At 30.8% G+C, this 22,309-nt stretch overlaps 3 protein-coding genes across 13 annotated transcripts in view; 1 reads left to right on the top strand and 2 right to left on the bottom strand.

Annotated features, from left to right (window-relative positions):
* Ets98B (DNA-binding protein Ets98B) overlaps nt 1-2,702 on the bottom strand; it is a 36,763-nt gene extending 34,061 nt beyond the window's left edge. Inside the window, exon 1 of the mRNA XM_085200459.1 lies at nt 2,481-2,702. Within this exon, the coding sequence (XP_085056585.1) occupies nt 2,481-2,519 (39 nt within the window). The 5' untranslated portion in view covers nt 2,520-2,702. The remainder of the gene's footprint in view (nt 1-2,480) is intronic.
* The window catches only part of LOC146530220 (proton-coupled amino acid transporter-like protein acs), a 184,050-nt gene that overhangs the window by 74,391 nt on the left and 87,350 nt on the right, over nt 1-22,309 (top strand). The window lies entirely within an intron of this gene.
* LOC146530221 (uncharacterized) overlaps nt 11,328-22,309 on the bottom strand; it is an 89,675-nt gene continuing 78,693 nt past the window's right edge. For 3 of the 11 annotated variants that reach the window (XM_085201134.1, XM_085201136.1, XM_085201135.1), the window contains 9 exons: nt 18,827-21,418; nt 18,399-18,647; nt 16,514-18,103; nt 16,020-16,409; nt 15,751-15,934; nt 15,430-15,629; nt 14,957-15,232; nt 13,491-13,610; nt 11,328-12,932 (listed from right to left, as the gene is read on the bottom strand). In XM_085201134.1, the coding sequence (XP_085057260.1) occupies nt 12,852-12,932; nt 13,491-13,610; nt 14,957-15,232; nt 15,430-15,629; nt 15,751-15,934; nt 16,020-16,409; nt 16,514-18,103; nt 18,399-18,647; nt 18,827-21,418 (5,682 nt within the window). In that variant the 3' untranslated portion in view covers nt 11,328-12,851. Of the gene's footprint in view, nt 12,933-13,490; nt 13,611-14,956; nt 15,233-15,429; nt 15,630-15,750; nt 15,935-16,019; nt 16,410-16,513; nt 18,104-18,398; nt 18,648-18,826; nt 21,419-22,013; nt 22,173-22,309 lie in introns of all 11 variants that reach the window. The other 8 variants (XM_085201146.1, XM_085201138.1, XM_085201140.1 and 5 more) reach the window with 8 other exon arrangements.

Genomic DNA, 22,309 nt, shown 5'->3' with positions numbered 1-22,309 from the left:
GAACTATATATAAACAAACTAGCGGCCCGCTCGCGGTTTCACCCGCGTGATCTATGTTATTAATAATTTCTGTCTCCATGGCTACGTCCTAGTGACGTCTATGCAAAATTTGAGACTCCTAGCATTTAGTAACGAATGACAAAGACAAATGTCATTAGTAACGAAGTTTCATACAAACTTTCAACCCCAAAAACAACCCCTTAGAAGTCGAATATTACAAATTCCCGTCTTAGCGAGCACCTACGTCCTATAAGTAACTCCTATGCAAAATTTCAGATTCCTAGCACTTGTAGTTTCTGAGATTTCGTGATGAGTGAGTGACCTTTCGATTTTATATACGAGTATATAGATAGTAATTGATGCCCGCGACTTTCAATTTTATTTTTTTTAATTTCACGCTGTATCCCATATAGGCATAGGGTTAAGACACTCCGTTCCCGCAGTATTTTTGAGACATTCCTTGTTAAGGAAAAACCGTGCTAATCGCTTAGTCTTGTTACCAGAGAGAGGATAATCAAAATAAATTATAATTCATTCCCCCCAGTAGGAATTGAACCCACGACCGTCGCGTTTATCACAACAGCCTCAAATTATACTTAGCAATATTGGATAAAACATATCACTCTACATCTTCTAATTTAAATGTAGCCTATAATATATAAATATGTATGTATGTAGCTTACAACGATTACTCGAGAAAGCGTTAAATCGCGCCACCGTACAAGCACGCATCTAGAAGCCATTCGTTATAAGACTAATTAGGTATTATTAAATGTTATAATGGGAATTTAGCCCGTAATTATAAATTGCACTCAACTGTGAGATCGATCTTGAGATGGCGTGTTCATTCATAGATTATAATTTATGGTTGATAATGGCATTGCAAGATTGCTCTCAAGATCGATCTCAGAGTTGAGAGCTTTATAAATGAGGCTTAGTTATTAATGTACATATATAGAGAATTATTTTACACTAATATATAAAGTAAACGAAAGTGCGGCGTAGAGCTTCACTCAACACGTATTCAACTAAAATTGTTTTGAATTTGGGCGGAGACACTAGGTTGTCACTATAAGGTACTATAAGATGCATAAAGGCAAAGGCTAATAAAATTGTTTTTTTTTTGTAGCTTCAGGCAGGGGAGGCAGAGGAAACCTACAAACCTAGTGTTAAGACACTTTTCTTCCCCAGTTTCCGTTGAATTCTGGAGACATTGCGTATTGACTCACTCTTTGTCTGGTAAGGGAGGAACCGTGAACAGCGATCGAGCCCACAACCATCACGCTTACATTTATCCATTGCTCCATCACAGTTTAGGTTTTTTAATATTTAGGAAGCAATTAAAAGTATATGTTTTTTTAAACTTTTTATTATTGATATTAATTATTGATACTTTTTATTATTGATATTAATAATAATTATGGAATAGAGAATAAATATTTTTCTATAAAATAAGATTTTACGTTACAAATATCTCTCATAGGGCTATCTATCTTTATTGGCTAGCTATAAAGCTTAAAAAAAAATAATAATTCTAAAGTTTACATACATTAAATGAACTAAAATACATAAATCTTCATTATAATTAACACTAAATAAATAACAATTAATTCTCAAATGTTGTCAACTATAATATTATTATGATTTCTATCGAAAACCTCTCAATACACACGCCATCTCTTTCCTACATCATCAATTGTAATTCAGCTATCCTTTTCACAAATTGTTTTCTCGATAACTTATCTTTTTGTTTGTTTCAACGAGTTGCTTCTATGATAATAATAGTTGGCTTACATTATCTTTTTTTCGGTCCATTATTGTTACTTACATAAAATTTTAAGTTGAATTTCTTTGCAAATTATCTTACGAATTAACATATATATATACACATATATATATAAAATAACACAAATTAGATGTATATATAAGCATATACAGTAAAATACCGTCGTAGCACAGGGGCAGAAAGATATGACAGTAACACGACGGTTGTGGATTCGTGAAAATTGAGGAATGGAGTGTCTTAACACTATGTTCCCTCTGCCTACACTGCTGTTTGCAAAATACCGCGTAAAGCTGATTTATTTTATTTATTTATAAAAGAAATATTTTAAATCAGAACGTACTATACATAAAGCTCACAACTCTACAGTTTGTTGAACGTATTCGTGACAGACCGCACGTCTGTGTCAAAATTCACATTTATTTGCATCTAATAAAGTGATTACTAACAATGTCACAGCGTTGGAAGATGCCTGGTGAATATTTACAAACCAAAAGCTCTTTAAACTGCCCATATGTTTTTATTATGAAAAACCGTTCACGTTTTATGCTAATACGCAACAGCGAGCGAAAACTAGAAAGTTAACTCACACAAGCGCGTCCACTCACACATCGATCAACGCTTGTATAAATAAAATCATATAATTAAGAAGAAAATCAATTAAGTAAGATAGTTTAATTTTTTCTATAACACTTACCGCTTCTGTCTCCTCGTTAAGATTATTCTCCCACAACATTGTCTGGTACAGTTCTTTCACAAAACAAAATTATTTATGTAAATCGTTATTAAATATAAACAATCAGTCCATTTCCGCGCTATTTAATAAGAAAATCGCATCCCATTTATTATTTAAAGGATAATTTTCCAATGAACGCGACTGCTGCCGTGGCGGGATCGGCGTTGTATGCGCGTGCGCAAGTCGCCGAGCTGTCACGAGAGCGCCCGACGCGAGCCGAGCCCACCCGACCGAACCGACCTACTTAGTTACTTCGAAACGCTTCAAGACCTGCGTTGGATTTTTTCTTCATTTTCCGATGAAATGCTACTGCAGAGCAAAAACTAGTCTTTTTTATATTATATTGTATGTTATATTATTTTTATATTTTCACTTTTATGTATATATGTATAGGATTAAAAAATATTTATTTATGTTAATGTAATAATAATTTGATCAATTAGTATCTAGATAACATTAAGCTATTATATAGAATTCATTTTTAATCGAATAAATAATATTATATCTATTACTTAATCTATCAGTTATTCCCCATAAAGGTAAATTAAATAGAAAAAGTAATACTGTGTCTTTGTTCTTACATTACTATTAAATAAATATTTATTAAGGCAAATAATAATAAGGGCAACTTCGCTGAAACTAAATTTCATGACTCATTTTTACATTTTCAATTATTTTCACAATTATCTACTATTTACTCGATAACAATAAAAATAAATAAGCCTTTCTAAGTACTGGCACGTTTATAATAAAATGTGTCACCTTTGCAACCTTCCAAGCCACTCTTATTCACATATTAAGTTACGCAACTTACACGATATTTAATAAAAATCAATAAACGTAAAGCTCTCGGAGCTTTAAAGCTTACTATAAAACTTTTAATGTTACTTTGTTTTTTTTTTCGATAATAATATGAAAGGAAGCTTATAAATTTTTGAAATTAAATTGTGTTTTTTTTATTTATTTGTATTTTTATATATTCGATAAAAGGATTTATAATTTTTTATAGGTTTTGAAACTTAAACTCGAACGCCGACAGCTAACACGACTATTGTGGGTTCGATACTCTATCGGGAAAATTAATTATTATTTTCATTTCCTAGCTCTAGTTTCTCTTGTTAATAAAATGCAGCATTGAATTTAACCACGAAAGAAAAATGGAGAACGGAGTGTTTTTGTTTCTACTGCCTGTTTGCCTAGGGTACAACGTGAAAGTAAAAAAAACAATAAAAAATGTGTTCTGATTTAGCCTTTAGACTGACCTCAAATTGAGAAATTTGTATGGTAAATTTGTTTAGTGATTCAACCAATTTCCATTAATTTATTGTGCAACAAAGTAATTGATACAATTCTTAGGTTATAATGTTTTTTTTACAATATTATAAATTATTTGGCAATATAATAGTATAAAAAAACTCCGAATATCCTTTGCAGAATTCTATTAAATTAGATCTAACCTTAAAATTGAAAACGACAAGATAATACGAGTTCATTTGAAAAATCAATAAGACAACTTATACAATATTCTTTAAGGCACGCAATCATGAACAAGAGCTTTTGTTATTTTTAATTTCCTCAAGTTTAAGTTAAATTGATATTGTTTTAAAATAGCTGTTCATAACATCTTAAAAAAATATAATATTTTTAATGAATTATCCAACTTAGCCATCATGGCCGTCATGGCTCAGAGGCATAGTGCCTGACTGTAAGACACAGTGGTTGTGGGTTCGATACCCGTAAAAGTTAATAAAATAATAATAATAAATAAGTAAATGTTAATTTTCCTGCTCCGGTTAAGTGAAGTGCGACTTTGAAATCCAGCGGAAAGCGCATGTTTTTATATTATGTTCTCTCCGCTTACCTAAGTATACGAGATAAACTCGTAAAATAATATAATAATTTATTTAATAAGTATTTAAATCCACAACTATTGCTTTAGATACGCTTAAACTGCACCACGACGGCGTATAATTGACAATTTTTAATTGTTTTTATTAAAGTTCACTTTAAAGTAATAAGGAAGAGAACTTTACAAAAGGTCGTTTTTTTCACAGAATTAATTTAAAGCATTATAATAATAAAGCTTGTCGTCTACTTTATAATTTATAACTGCTGTTCCTTACAATAAATTTAACATAATTTTTATTTTACTTCAATTAAAATAATAACACTATAAATGCATAGATAATCAAAGAAATCGAACCTGCTACATCTGTTTAACTTAATATGCCTATAAGACAATTATTGGCTTTTGTAATGAGATCCCAATTTCATGAATCACATTCGTTTCAACCAAGGTAATTTCATTGTTGAGCAAGATTGTGCCCGGCGGCGGAGGCTGGGGAAAACCTGAGTAATACGCATGTAAAACCTCGATCTATTTTGAAATCTTTTTATGTTGATTAATAAAAAAATATTTTGTGTTGGATAAAGGATGATGAGATTTTTTAATAAATTCTCCATATTTCTTCGTTTGTTTGATGATTTTTTTTATATTTTGTTGATACTAGATCGGTTATTTTTTTATATATTCGTTTTATAAAATTAAAAAATACGTTTTTTCCGTATTCCATACTTTAAATGGAAAAAAAAAATAAATTTTATAGCACCACTTTGTTTTTCATGTATCTTTTCTGTTCCATCTCTGAATTAAGAATATGCATGCAGAATTAAGAAAAAAAATGAATAAAAAATAATACATTTAAATATATTACAAATAATAATTTCTAACTAACTTATTATTATAGTTAATTTTACACAAAATGTATGTACGCCTGCAAAGTTATGTTTGTAAACTTTTATCCGCAACCCTCGGTGGGTGATTCCTACTGGCACTTGATCGGTTTTCTTAATATAATATTGAATATTTCACGAGAAATAAAATGAGAAATTCATGGATAGATATAAAAAGATTTTAAATGTGTACACTATTCAGATTGGAGACATGAAATAAAGTTTCAGCACTGAGAAGGGAAGTAGCTTCTAAGCATTGTATGGGTGACAATCTCCCAGGAGTAAATTACCCCTTAAAAATTGCGCATTAAACTACCCCCCTCTCCCCACGTCCCCATATTTACAATTGCCAATAATATACGCTAATAAAGGAAAACTAGCAAACTATAACTAAACAATTTTTACACTACTTAAAAAATTTACAAGTCAGATTTCTAAGTAGTGGAAAATATTTACAAGAACGTTTAATTTAAAATTAAAAACCGTATAAAGCCAATAGAGCATTAAAACGACATTGTCATTATATAAGTTCTATAAAAAAGCTAATGTTAGAAGTTTTTGTCCGAAAGTCATGTTTAAGCAAGGCGTTAAAAAAGTTAACCGATTTACAGCGAAATTCGTAAGTAAGCTATAAAATGCTACTAATCTTAAGAATTGATGATTTTTTCTTCATTTTAACCAAATCTGGAGAATAAATTGGCATGGATGTTGAATTGCTCTGCAAGACCGCTTCTCTTTATGAGGTTTCCATATTTGTATAATAGAAATTGTAATCTTAAATAAATAAATATTTATAATAATTTTATGAACATTACCCAATACCAAGTAGGTAATTGAATTGTGAAACAATTTAGTGTATCGACTTCTTCAATTATCTCATTGATATAAACATTTTTCTGATGATTTATAGCACCCGCATCACACCTTACATGACTACTTCATCTGTAACTTTAACCGCATGGTCAAATGGAATTAATAAATAAGAGTTATGTATGTATGTATGTATGCCACATTTTAAGTACTCTAAATAGAAAACTCTTACCGCAGTTACAGTGGGCAACATCGAATACCCTATATCGTAGTCCCTTCATCGATAACTGAAATATTCCACATAAAAATAAATTTTGAGATATTATACATACTGGAAAAGCCAAAAAATATTTTAAATTTAAACATTTCCCCGATTACAATATTTACATAAAAAGCCCTCAAAACCCGTAGGTTGTGCTTACGCAACTATCAATGTTTGTTTATCTCTATTCTTAGAAGTGTCCACATGAATTAAACGTACGCGTTTATAGTTTGTATTAAATCAGGCTGATCGATCAAGTACGAGATAAATCCTGTTCCACTACTAAGATATTTTTATTAATATTTTGTTTTGAATCATCATTAGTCTAAAAAATAATGGTACTTTAAAAAAATATTGGAAAATTAAAGAAAAAGCCCTTTGAGAGTAGTGTTAAATCATTCCTAACTACCTATTACTATACATTAAGGGATAAAATCTAACACCACATTAAAAGTGGAAAGCTAACATTATTATTGCGTGTATATACAATTTAAATCACATGCTATAAAAATTATAATAGAATTACTTATAATTTATTTATTCTACAAAAGATGAAAAATTTGACAAAATTTGCCATGTTATCTTTTTGCAATTATATCTTTAAACAAAATTATATATCTTAAAAAATTAAATATATATTTTTCTATAGTGGTAAATATTCTATATTATCAGCGCAGTAGCCTTATACGCAATATCAATATAAGTATCGTACGAAACATTGTTTGCGTGGACTTTAAAACATAAAATGGAAAAAACTCATTGTCTGCATAAGAAATACCAGAAATCCACTCTTAGTGATCCTCCTCCTCTCCTAACTCTCCATACCAAATTTAAATTTTCCATGGAATTCCATTTCCATTCTAATAGTTACATCACTCCTTAGTAACGGAATAGTTGTCTATATATATGTAGATAAATAGCTTTTAGAATATCATGCAATAAAAACATCGATCGAACAGATCGAGATTTCAAAGTAGGAGTACTAAAGAAACCCAAATATGTTATAGATCCGCAAACCGATCCTTGTTAGTTGAACTAAGTACTCGCTTAAGGAAAAGCCCAAGCGACTGGAAATAGTAACAGAGAGACAAAAATATAACACTCGTATGACAGTTACATATTTTTTGCTAAAACTATTTCTGTATGTCAATTAAAAAAATACAAATTTATTTAATTTAGATAAACCATTATATACGATATTGAGAGAAAAGTACAATGTGTTTGTAACAGTGCATTAGAAATACACTAAAATTATAATAAAATTAAATTTTAATATATTGATAAACAAGTTGTTAAAGCGACGCGTATTTTACGCATTAACGAAATCTCTTGTTCTTATAAGTACAAGGTTAACAGTACCGTAAATTCAATAAATAAGCCTTGGAGCAAATGACAGTGCTACAGTACAGTAGAAACAAAAACGAAATCTTTTTTAAATAACAAATATAAATATTAAAATAGCTTTACGTTTTCTAAGAGTGGAATAACACTTTAGAAATGTTAAAAATTATTATGTATAAAATCTAAGTATAGAATCTAACGAGGCCACCAGCAGAATTCCAATAAGGTTCTAATGATTTATGTGATTCTTGTCACGTACATTGCGACTATAACAATTACAGATTTTGAACTGTTAATAGAATACACTAAAATTTTCTTATACAATTTCTAAATTCTAAATTTTAATATTACAACTAGGCATTAAGTAAAGTTAATATACACCACTGTAAGAGCTTTTGGACATAAATGTCTCGAATTCAGTCGTGAAAGAGTGTGAAACAGTTTTTTTTTGTGAAATATTTACGATATTAATATATAATTATAATCAAGTGAGGAAAAAATATTAATAAACTAAATATAAAATAATTCGTTGCTCGATTGTTGTTGGTAGAAAAATAAAAAAAAATCTAAATTGTAAATACAATGTACTGTTATCTGTGTGTTTTTGACATTGACATTCAACAGTAATGAAATATTTACATTTTTTTTATAACTTTGCACGATTGTTTTGTGCCTGCACCACGGCTAGCTTTAAATTTATTTGGCTTTTATTGTTAATAAAAATATTTTTACATAAGTGATTAAAAAAATAAATAGTGTAAAACAGGAATATTATTATTTAAGAAAATTTTGGTTTGTGGCAATAAATTTGTATTAACTTGGAACGTCTTTTTTAAATTAACTAAAATAAAATAAATAATAAATCAGCTTAACGATGTATCCCGCACACACCAGGGTAGACAGAGGAACTCAGTGTTAAAACACTCCGTTCCCCACTCTTCGCCGAATTCTGGAGGCATTGCGTGTTGAGTGACGAAAATCAAAGCCGCGCTTTGCCTCGACACCGGAGCGAAGAAATGAAAATATAAGTAAATATTTTATTTCTTCGAGTGAGGATCAAACCCAAAAACAGTCGCTTTTACTTTGTGCCCCTTTACCACGACGCCTTTAACACATGTTTGTGCTTAATATAGACGGCGTTTAGTATGATAATAACATTTCCTCCTAGTCTTCTCAGTACGACAGAAATAGAAGGGTCTAAGACCTTCAATGTAACATACTCTGGGTATTGTGTATCACAATATTCTAGGAATCTATCATTTCACTGTATATAGAAAATATACATTATATGCATTATATTTTAGCAGGATTTTGTTAGGTCGAGCTGTAATTAAGCAATTAAGTAATAAAATTTTATTAAAAGTATCCTTATGAAAGTTGGCAGTTATACGTGGCTTAGGTGACAATGCAATATTATGATATCAACGAGCTGGTGTGATGATAGAGCCAGGTCTTGAACTTCTGGACTCATATAGTCACACGGTTACAGGTCGCCACAGACTTCGCCACTCAACATTAACCTTCAAACATCAACATTCAACATCCAATACTTCAAGAATTCAGCAGAATATGGTGAAAGGAAATATCTTAATGGGAAACAGTTCTAATAGTTCTTCAAACTAAGTTCCCAGGTTCCTTCTATCTACCCTGTGATATTCGCGATACAATAAATAAATCAGGAAAACAAAAATACATAATATTTTAATTTTTAATTCGTTGATATATCTAAGATATAGATCGAGAATATTATGAGCATACATATAAATTATATAATTATAAAACTTAAAAAAAGTCGACAGCTGCTACTTCGTCTTAGTCTCTGTTACGAGTTTGACAACTTTTACGTACCTATATATCTTTAATTATATCATAATGGCTTTTAAATGCTTAATTTTAAAACATATATTTTTAAAAATAAACACATAATGTTCATTTTATTCGTATATTTATGTCTTTTAAATAAATTTAAATCAGTCAACTCTAGAAAGTTCTTTTTTCAGCTACACGCAGCATCCCCATACAGCAGGGTAGGGAGGGGGAACCTAATGCTAAGACACTCTGTTCTCTATTTTCATTTATTATTTTGGACATAATAAGACCTTAAACATGTTTTAATTTCGAAAATATTTCATTCTAATCCATTTTATAAATAAGATTTCAACAGTTAAGAACAAGCAGGAATAACTTAAAAGATTAAATACGATATTTATTTGTGAAAGGAACGTAAGCAATAGAAATAAGCTTTAGAAGTTATGCAGACAATAATGTCGAAACTGTGCTGAACTTTATAGGTTGCTAACATTCCAACTAATAAAATAAGTGACATACTAGATGGCAAAAGAAAATATTGTATTGAAACACTCTGTTCTCCACTATCCATTAAATTTAAGCAGTAGTTTTTTTTTTATTTGTGGGCGGTTAATTCTGAAATTCAAAATAATGCCATTGGCATTATAACTTGTAACCATTACCTACCATTTGACTTGACAGTTAAATAACATTTTTTTTAAATATTTTTTAGAGTACTTTATTACGTAAGTAGAATCTGTCAATCGCTTCAAATAATCCAAATATAATTAAAATGGCGAACTGGATTTATAAATAATCGAAGCTAGTATTAGAAATAAGGTTCGGAACGAGTATGCTGGCAAAAAATTGTTTGTCTTAACAAAGTCACACAAGGTCGTGAGGCAAAAACTTTAGGAATTAATCAAAAAAACAAGTTGTTGCATTAATATTCTATTTTTCTATATTTTAGTGCATTTGATAATTTAATTATAAAGTGTGAAGATTATTCTAGAAAATATTTGAGTTTTATAGCTTTTTTACAAACACTACAAATTACAAAAAAAAAAAATTTGAAAATCAAACAAACGGCACTTTCACAGTTTTTTCTAATAATAGAGCACGGCTTTCTTTTAAAAAAATGCCTCAATAAATGATATAAAATAAACTTTTTTAAATAAAAAATTAAGAGTGCCCAAAATAATAATGGAAACGATCAAACTTTCACTAATAAGACTAACTAATATTTTTATAAGTCTCATTACATAAAAAGTATAATTTAATAAGAACTTTCTATTTTTACTAAGCAATTTACTATTAATAATTTCAGTAAATGAGTTAAATTTTAGAAGAGCGAAATAAATATATTTTATTCACAGGCGCCAATTCCTTTTAAAGCACAACAGCGTTCCTCCGAGTGAGGATCAGACCCGCAACGCACTAAGATGATGCCCATTAAGAATGAAACCATATATAAATAAGATCTATATTAAGACAAGGCGTGGCGTTAAGTTCTGCTACTCAGCATGTGTAGAATTGCCAGTGTTTGAAACTGCGGCGGAGAACGAAAAACGAAGTGTCATGGCACTTGGTTCTCTCTGCCTGCGTTATTAAATAGGATAATGCGTGAAACAAAAAACTATATTATTGTATCAAAAGTAATTTATTAAAATCGCTAATCATTATTCGCAATTGCTATAAGAAAATGTGCAGGAACTATTTTTAACAATATGTGGTTTAAATTATATTTTACTTATTTCTTTATCAATAGATTTTCATATAAGAAACGTAGAAATTAAACGTTTTTGTGCGTGCTTACATTCCGAACCTATGGCTAATAAAATAGATAAAATTATATGAAATAAAAAACTTTTTTTTTTTCACCAATCATAAATTAATTTATTTCCATTTTCACAATAAGGCTAAGTTTATATACATTAGGTGTTTATTTCATTAGAGTAACACTCATATACCGAAGCAATTAAAAAGAAACACCAGGAACCCTGATTCATCTCATACATATTTGCTTTTTAATACAATATTAATTAAATTAAAGGCAGTGAAAAGCAGTTAAGCTTTGTATTAATTTTCATAGTATTGTTTGTAATGTACATATTACATACATATTATTGAGAGGTTTTCATATATTTCTAAACATTTTAAATAATCTTCGTTCTCATGATGTCTTTAATTTGGAAGTAAACTTTGAGTATATACAGAGGTTCGAACACATGTGTATATTAAAATGAAGCAAGTTTTTTTTTAAATATTTCAAAATCTATCAATATTGAAACGAAACAAAATATTAAAATGGCATTTTGAAATTTCCCATAATGTATTTTTTTTTTATTTATATAAACCTTGTCAACATAGTTTTTTCTTATTTAGCAACACCATATATCATGTGACATGAATTTTTATTTATTTTCATTGTATTAATGTTGTAATAGTACTTAGTTGTATGGAACTGGAAATTATTTAAAACCATTTTTTTAAACGCTACATAAGCATTTAAAAGCTTAAATAATAACAAAAATTGTATAAAAAATAATTGATTTTCGATTTCACGTGAACAATAAAGCAGTAATGATTATACCATAAACAAAGCTAACTATACAAAACGTTTTGGTGCGATATTACATTAACCCGAGTTTATTACATTTAAATTAAACTATAAAAATAAATAAGGCAGGAGAAGAAAGGCTATTTACCGAAGCACGTGCGTAAATGGCACATGTATTAGACTTAATAATAAACACTTATATCTAACACTCTTTATATAAATATTTTCTTAAAAGTAAGAAAAGAGAGTTAGTCAAATCACTCTGTTTTTATACCTAAAGACGTATGAAGTGACACATTAGCGTACTTTTTTATTTAAATTAAGAGTCGTTCAATGTGGGGTGGGACCCACTGCTAACTATTTTAGTATGAAAATAAAGAAAGTCTTATGTATTTTGTGGAACAAAAAAGTAACGTGCTTAACTATGTACAATATTAATGATAGATATATTAATTTTAAACTATAAAATTAATACATTTAAGTCATTTTGGTCAATGTTTAATAAAATAATTTAATCCAGTACATCAACCTGTAATTATTGTTTTACTAGATTGAATATTTGAATACAATAAAAAAAATATACTAATAAAGAGTTTCATATCAATATTTGGTACGTAACACCTCAACAACACAGACCGAGACAGATTAACGTAACTTACATAATGTTTGACACAGGTATCGAACTTACTACCTTGTATTTTCCTATAGAAAACTGCCAATTTATTCGATCATAATCATATCCTATCACATGAGGCTCCTATAATATTATTTACACTCGAGCGCTCGCAACACAGTGCGTACTATGACACTTTCGAAAAAGTTTTCAAGTCCATTAAATCTATCCCGATCCGCCTGTATACGCGTCGGTGGCCGCCCTCTGTCCCGCCCGTATCACGCTCTGCACCGTTTGTGCTGCTCCCTGGAATAATAATGGTGATTATTGAGTAAATTTTACATTTTCATAGAAATTGAAGGGGACTAAATTTCATAATTGTTGACCACAATCCCTACTTTTTTTCCTATTGAATATTTAAGATAACAATTTTCATGAATTATAATAATTGATTTTTTAAATTCACGCTATACTCCACATATAGGCAGAGGGAATCTAGTGTTAAGACACTCCATATTCCATTCTGTGCCTCGATTCAATGCCGCGATGGTATTCTTACCCCGAGTAGGAATCAAACAAACAAACATCGTGTTTTCTGTAAAACACTGTACCGCTACGCCATGGACTCTAAATATAATATATAAACGTTGATAGCATAAGAATAGTTCTAATGTATATGTATAATAATTAAAGAATTTGTTTAGTATGTGATTTTTAAATCTGATTGTATTAAAAAGCCACGAAGTTAGTAGTTACTGTGATAGAACTTACAATACTCCAATTTAATCCTGAAAATTATCAATTTGGAAAATTAATATTCGCCAATTATTTAAACATGAAGTAGAAAAAAGAAAATTATAATACCTGAATAGCGGCCCCTAAAAATTGGGAGAAGGCTCTTGTCACATTTATGGCCGCCGATACCAACTGCCCTCTGCCTGGACCTTGTTCTGATGTTACAGCACTCGGTGGCTCCAAAGGTATCTATTTATATAACTATAGTTAGAGAAAACAAAAAATACAAAAGATAATGTTTCAAATAAATTTCATGCAATATCTGAAAATAGCTGGTCAAGTTTCAGTTATAGATTATATACAAAATATATTAATAAATTTAAACATTATTTTAAGAATAATATAGTAATTATATACAATATATAAGTTTCATGCAGTTAAAGTAGGATAAGGAGAAAATTAAAAAAAATGTGAACAGGTTAGAAAAGTTATGTAAAAGGTATAGTAAAAATACCTTTAATTGGTATAAATCAAAACCATTTAAACAAATATTTTCTTATGTATAAACAAAAAAGAAAAAAATATAAATATATACAATTTTACATCATAAAATTATTTTCAATATTTTTAGTATATTATTTTCGTATAGAAGATAATTTTAGTTAAGTATAAAATAGCTTAAGAGAAGCATTTAACATTTCTCAAAGGACAAGTTTCGTTCAGAAACATTAATCAATATACTTACCGATCAGAATCACTGACACAACACAAAATTTATAAACTACCTACAAAAACGGTATGTTAATCACCAGGTTCCAATTAGGATCCATTAGTACCCCAAAGGAATATAATACACTAGATTCCTTTACAATAAATTTGATACGTCGTCGTGTTAAAATTTTATAAACCAATATTTACAAATATGATGGAATTGGGGTCACTTGGATTTACGATGTGGAAATATTATAAAGGAAAGGTAATAATCATTTCAACATTCACATTGATTATGTACAAAACAAAAAAACATAAATATCTACAAAAAAATGTTAATATGTGCATCTTACCGTGCAGGGAACGTTTATGTTCGTGGAACGTAAAGGTGTATTAGTAACAATGACACAATAAGCAAAATTATCAAAATTTTATTATCATCATATTTAACAGTATTTACAAAACATTATAATCCGGAAAATTAAGCTATTTAATAAATTTTGCTTAAATAAAAAAAACCGTATGCACTTTAGGAATATGCAAAATGTAAAAGCGAAAAAGCGTTTTCTTTTTTTTTATAAATAAATAATAAAATTTCTTAAACTAAACGTACGCAATGCGCGTTATCTCCAAAGTTTCTTAGCTTGTAATAAATATGTATAAACCAATTGTTAGTATCACTATGTTTTCATTGGAGTCACATATTTAATTAATGCGATTAATATTCTACATATTTACAAAAAATAATACCGTTACAACTGTACATTAAAATAGGACAGGTCTAAGGAATTTATAAATAAAGTTTAAGTACAAATTTAGCCTAAGGAGTTTCCATCACCTCATCCCCAGTCACACAACCTAAGTAATAGAGACGAGAAACCCACTCTGTTTGACGTCGGCCTTTCGTCAGCATTGCCAACGAAAGGCCCTGAGCCGAACCAGTTGACTCTGGAACTCGTTGCTGCTGCAGGAGAATTCGAAGGTCTTGGTTGTTCTGGCCGCCTATTTGGTCTTGGCTGACCAGGTTCAGGACCTGTCTCTCTCCATTGCTGCCATAACCATGCGAGACCATCTAATAATGGTCTCCGAGGCGCAGGTGGTGGCGGCGGTGTAGTCGTTCGCCTAGCTTTAGGCGTCACGACGACTTGGTTGAGTAAAGCCTACGATGTTAATTTGCTGTGTTAAATTTGTGAATGTGGTAAGTTAATTATTTATTTACTTATTTTAATTTTCATAAATTAAAAAATATAAGTTAGAAAATTGTAAGTAAAATATATTATTAAAATAAGGAAAATGATAATTAAATAGTAAGATTATCTAGATGAAGAATGAATAGTTAGAAAGAAGAAAGACTAACAGCCAATCGAAGTTGTTCGTCGACAGAACTTGCCGTTGTCGGCCCAAATCCTTGTTCTTTCAGCAATGCAGCTAGCAATGCATCATTGCTATTTCCATATTCAGTGCTCAGAGAAATAGAAGATTTAGTTGCTTCAGACACCATACCAGTAGGTTGGGCCTGTTGTAAAAGCTTTTTAAGTGCTTCATCAGATGATTGGCCTTAAAATAAAATATAACATAGTTAAAAACAATTCTTTAACAAATTTATTTTTTTGCGAACAGTACGTAATTTTAAAATAACTTTAATATCCACAATAATTATTAATATGATGACGCTAACCTGTAAATGTAATTTTTCCTCGTTGTGTAGTAGTTTCTTGTGCATCTTGTAATTTAATCAAAGTTTGTAATAATTTCGCATCATCTTGCTCATTATTTAAGTCATCTTTTACTGCAATTTTTGCACTATAAGGCTTAGCAGTAGTAGCGACCACATTTGCTTGTAACTGATCACCTGCTGGTCTCTGAACATTTGAAAAAAATCTTTAGAAAAGAATACGAATATTTAATTACAGTCTACTATCAATTTAGAAAATACATTTAGCTTACTATAGTGTTTAATGTTGGAATATTGAATTTAGAGGGATCCTGTCCTGTAGCTTTTAGCAATGCCTGTAATAGTTTTGTATCTTCTTCAAATTGCTTAATATCATCTTCTATAGAAGGAGTATTTGGTGTTGAAGCTGTTGATATCAAGCGCGAAGTCGTAGTAGTAGGTCTTGTAGTTGTAGGTCTCGATGTAGTTCTCGGTCTTGTTGTAGTTGTCGGTCTTGTTGTAGTTGTCGGCCTTGTTGTAGTTGTAGGTATCATTGTACTAGAAACTTCAAGCTTACCGCCTTGTATTTCATTTAAGCTTCTCTCTACAGCAAGTGCAATAACGCGATTAGCAAGTGCTGTTTCAGAGTCTTGACCGTTGGTTTTTGAACTTAAAACAGATTTCTGTAATTACATCAAGAAAAACATTGTACAAACTGATATCAGTGTTTTTAAAAATATAACTAAATATTTAATGCTATAAATACTTATAAAGAATAATTACGTACCAGATTTTGCAAAAATAATAAATCTTCTTCGTCCGAGAAGGTTGAGGTACTTGGTATTTCAGTTGTAATTTGGAACCTTGCAGCCTTGGAGCGACGAGTAGTAGCAGTTGAAGAATCTAAATTTTGTATAGTTGTTGATCGTTCAGTGAACGGTCTATATGTGGTTGATATTCTAATATCTTCTGTACTTGATTGCTGAGGCTGTAATGTAGATACACTAACAGTTCCAGGCGTAAATGAATTAAAAACAGGCGATGGACGAGTCGTATATACAGGGCGAAGATTAAACGCCGTAGTGGGATTTGATTCTATCGATGTAGTTAAAGGATTAGATGCTACCCTTATATTAGAGGTTAATCCAGATATAATAGGTAAGCTACCAGCATTCTGGTTTCCAGTGGCCTGCAACAATGCTTGCAACAACTTTGTGTCTTCTTGTAGTTTTCTCAAATCATCATTTAAAGATGATGTAGTTTTTTCAGCTTGAGTTGTGGTGGTTGTAGATGAAATGGTCGTAGTAGTAGTAGTTGTAGGAGTTGTCACAGGAGTGGTAGTAGTTGTTGGAGTTGTAGTTGTAGGAGCTGTAGTTGTAGTTGTAGGAGTTGTAGTAATAGTAGTTGTTGTAGGTAAAGTGGTCAGTGGTGTAGTGCTGACGATAACAGTAGCTGTTGACGGTGTTACTGTAGTAGCACTATTAGATGTTACCCTCCTTATAATATCTAAGCTTGGCAGATTAAGTTCCTCTGGATTGCGTCCTGTGGCAAGTAGTAGTGCTTTTAGTAATTTTGTATCCTCTTCAAATTGTCTTATATCATCCTCAATGGAACGTACAGTAGTAGTAGTAGTTGTAGTAGTAGTAGTTTGTGGTCTATTTATAAGATTTCCCAAATTACGTCCACCACCAGCTAAAATTGCTTGTAATAGTTTAGCGCTATCATTTTGCTCAATATTTTGAGATTTTATATTGAGATTTTTAGGAGAACGATTAATTTCTTGTATCAATGACTGTAGTAAATCGGCATCTTTTTGGTTAGATGCAGCAGTTTCGAAAATATTACTAGAAGTAGAAGCTTGGATTGGTAATATCGTTTCAGTGGAAGAAGATGATAATGTACTTGTTGTGATAACTGTTGATGGCTCGGTAGGTACTACAGTAGATACCATTTCGGTTGTTGCAATAGGAATCGGAGTGCTAGTAATAGGTTTTGAAGTTGTTATAGTAGTTGTCATTTGTGTTACCATCATAGGAGTTGTTGATGTTGTAACAGTTTCAGTTGTTATTGGCGCTACGGTCGTAGTAAACGACAAAGGACTTTGTGGTACTGCTGTAGTTGTTTCTGTATTCATTAAAATAGGCATGTCTGATGGTGAGCTAGTAGCTTCAGAAGTAATTTCTATAGGTAACTGAGTATTTAGTTCAGATATCGTTGTCTGTGGTTCTTTTATTGCCGCAGTTTTAGGCGATTTTGTAGAAGCAAGTCTCAACACATTAGATTCTTGTGATGATACTGTTACTTCGTCAATGGGTATAAATTTAAATACTGCGTTGCCGTTACCATCGATAGGTTTTTCTGTGCGAATTTGTTTTGTCTGAAATGAACATCATATCTTTAAATTTCTTCATTTATATGTACAAAAAAAGAAAGAAAAAGTAATATTTTGGTGAAAAGAAACTATTATCTCCATTATCCCTCACCACTTACCTGTTTGGACAAATAAAATTAATTGTTTTAAATTATTAAATACATGCGTTATTTTTGATTCGTTAAAAATAATTGCTTGTAAAATTATTTCTATTAAATTTGTTAGAAGTTATGTAGCTGATTTAAATGTATATAGATAGTATTTGTGAGTATGACGTAATGCCAGGATACAATGATTATACCTCCGGATCGATATCCAGTGTTAATATTCTCGGTTCGCTAGTAGAACTTGTCATTGAGGATATGACCATCTCCTCTTTAGTGGCCGAAGATATGCTATTAAGCAGAATTTCATCAATGGAAGGTAGCATTGTAGTTGTGCGTAAACTCAAAACATGCGAGGCAGTGCTTTTTTCAGCAGGAGGCTTATTTGTGGAGGTAGTTATACCGAATGAACTGCTATCTTTTATATTAAGTGCCGATGAGGAAATCTGCAATTACGAAATAGAGAGTTAAGCTCTGCAATGTTATTTGGTGAAGAGATTAATGTGCAAAGGCATGCAAAGCTTACCATAATCCATTCCCTTTCTTTTATAAGATACTCACTACGTAATATGCGATGACAAAGCCCCAAGCACAGCATTTAAGCTAAACAACATAAAATGAATACCGTAGTTTGTAGGTTATTTACAGTGTCGGTGGTTAATTGGTTTTCCGTTCCGTTATTTGAGGTATCGTTGGATGTCACAGTATTAGTGGATACTCGGATAGGGTTAGACTGCGGTCTGACAATGGCCGGAATGTTATGGATGGGGCTGTATGGATTTCTTAAGCTCCATGGACTGATTGGTATTATGTCAATTTTTTGCATAATTCGTGGTACTCTAGTTCCATTTGGAAATTTTCGTATTATTGTGTTATTTGGTAGTACACCGTAAATGATGTATGGACTCGCTTCTGTTAATGTTTCAAGTACGTTATCGTTAGGGTCTTTACGTACCACGGTGTTGTTAGGCAGTATTCCAAATATAACATAATCTTTTTTCGGATTGGTTGATGTGGTGCTGAGTTTAGTTTGATTGCTTATATTATTATTTATGTTACTCGATGCGTTACTTATAGGTAGCACTGTAGTAACGATACTTGCAATGGTTGTACTTGCTATAAAATTTTCAATTGTACCCGATTCTGTCATTAATTCACTATCAAAAGACGTAGTAGTTTTCTCATCACTGCTTATTGTTGTAGACTGAACTAGATCTGCATTTGTAGTCACTTGTAATCCTACTACACTTTCATCAACATTTGTTGTAGTACTTCCCTCAGTAGTAGCACTGAAAGCGTCAGCTGCATCATTAATGAATTGGGGTTCTGCTGGAGCTGGTAATTCAGTTCTTGTTAAGATATCAGAAGCAGTTTCTAGTGGTATGGATATAGTTGTCATTGGAACATCAGTTTGGGTGGTTGAAAATGTTTCCTTACTTATACTTAAGTCTATATTTGCTTGAAAGGAAGTAGAAGGGTCTGTAGGAGAAGTCGTAGTTTCAGTAAAAGTCACAGAAGTAGACGTTGACATATTTAGAATATTTTGGTTAGACGTAATGTTTTCAGTCGTCATGTTCATTGTGTTAACAATATCACTTAAACGACTAGATAGAAATACGTTATTTTGATTAGTATTATTGACTAATTCTGTCAAAGGAGCATTTGAAATTTCTTCGTTATGATTTCTTATTATATCTTCAATCATTTTCAAAACACGAGCTTTTTTGGATAATATCCATAACTGTAAACGCGAGAGTTGACTTGGATCCTGTATACTTTCAATATCCTCTAACTCTTTTACTTGTAAAGATGTCATTGGAGCTATTGGTAATATCTGCCCTAAAGTCAAGCTTTCTGAGTCATTAAAATCATTTAATTCGAAATTAGTTAGGAAAGGGACTAGAGGAGGATTGTTAGTGACATTATTTGAATTTAAACCTGAATCGCTGTTTACAATTACCACATCTGCCCCTGGAGAACTTAATGATATATCAATTTCGGGCATAGTTATGGTAGAAATAATATCTTGTGGAGAACTTAAATGAATACTACTTGGTTCTGTAGATTGTGTAATATTCAATTCATTATTTTTTGATGTAACTGATATAGATAGAGTTCCAGGTGCAGATATAGTTGTACTATCTAATTTATTTAGTGCAACAGTGCTATTTACAGTTTCTGTTGGAATAGATGTAGTAACTTCAGTTTCAATACTCCTTTTTGTGCTATTTACAATGTTTGTGTCTATAACATTTTGGAGGATATTATTAGTCAAAATATTAGAGGTCTGTTGGTTACTTATATAAACATTTGCAGTATCTTTAATATCCTCCAAACTGTAAGGTGTCGTGTTAGGAACAGATTCTATGTCATCTTGTACAGTGATTGGTTTACTTAATTTTGGAATTAATGTATTTAATAACTTCACCATATCTACTGAAAGCCTAGCTTTGCTATCCTCATCCATATTTTCAATAATATTCTTTATATTGTTTGATAACATGCTAGTTAGCTCTGATGAAACTATTTTATTATTAGAAAGTATAAGATCAGATACAGTATTATATACCCTTGTAGAAGTGTCAGTCGTTGACTGGTCGGTAGTAGTCACAGTGGTCGTTCTGTCAGTAGTTCGTTCGGTATCTGCATAGAGTACTTTTATAGCAAATGGTCTTCTTGCAGATACAGGTGTTGAGGGTGGGGAAGTAGGAAAAGGGAATGTTGAAAGTGTATTCACAGTAGAAGTTATTCCAGCTTCAATAATTGGTGATGGTGTAATATATCCCTCAACCGGCATTCTGTTAAACACATGTGATGTAGACTGACCAGTGGTTTGTACAGTTTTAGCAACATTGGCTACAATTTCCGTTGACATAAAGTTGTCTTGACTTGTTAAGTCTTTGACACTATTTACATTAATATTGTTACTCACGCCTGCAAGTGTTTGCTTTACGTCATTATTACTGTTTTGAGATTGTAATACTTCAGTTGTTGAGGATATACGGGGTTTGGGTGTAGATGTGAGTATTTCAGCCAAAGCATCAAATATTGATACTGTGACTGAAGGTGAATGATTGGACGCCTCAACATTCATAACTTGTAATGTTTTCGCCAGGCTCTCGGAAAGTCTGAGATCAGCCGAAGTTAATGGACTTCGTGATTTAGTGATAGATATAGCGTTCATGTCTGGCCCTAATTGTATTTCTTCTCCCTCTACCTGAAAGAAGAAGTGATCTCACCCATAATTATAGCAGACAATAGTAAGAAAGTTGATAAATGTGTGATAGTATAAGAAATACCCAGAAATCGTGCATAGACCAAAGCCTCTTTATTACTTTCGGACATCATAAGAAAATAGTATATATTTAAAAAGGAAACAAAACTACGGATACATAACTGTGAGTATTAAAACAAATTGTATTATTAACTCTATTTAATATATTATATTGCCTTAAGAATAAATATAATGCATTTTTATGTGATAAGTGCTCCTTATACTCGTATATTAATATAAGTATGTAAAATTTATTTGTTAATATATAAGATTCATTTATATTTATTGAAGCACTTGCATTATTAATATGTTAAAACTATAATCTTTCTATTCAATAGCACGCTATACTATAAATATACTTGACATCAATTAAAATTATACTAATTTTAAATGCAATTTTGGAATATTATTTGAATATTTAATTATATTAAAATTTTTTACTTTCATTATTACAAATATATTGTATTTATATACATTTAATGTAAATATGAAAATGAATGATAGTGAAATCGTTTATAATCTAAATAGTGTCATTAACCGGTGGAAAGGCTGTTTCATGCATGCATGTTGGCGATGTATCATTTTGTCTTGACATTTGTTCAGTTGTGACATCTGAAAATTCTTCATCTTCGAACCAGTTCGGCTCTTCTACAGACTTTGATAAAAGATGATCAGTCACGAAGAATTTCAGCCACGCCTTTTGTAATGAAAATGTTTATTAAAATGTTGATGAAAAGCAATGATACTAATAATACATAGTATGATAATTTGGTTAATACAAGTACAATATTTCTGAGCATTTTATAAATTATGTACAGAATAGTAGTGATAATG

Source organism: Heliconius melpomene, chromosome 17 (genome assembly GCF_056956725.1).
Source record: "Heliconius melpomene rosina isolate 202511_hmr_F chromosome 17, ASM5695672v1, whole genome shotgun sequence".
NCBI classification, from domain to species: Eukaryota; Metazoa; Arthropoda; class Insecta; order Lepidoptera; family Nymphalidae; genus Heliconius; species Heliconius melpomene.
Note: the sequence above shows the minus strand (reverse complement) of the source record. Positions and strands in the feature narration are given on the sequence as shown.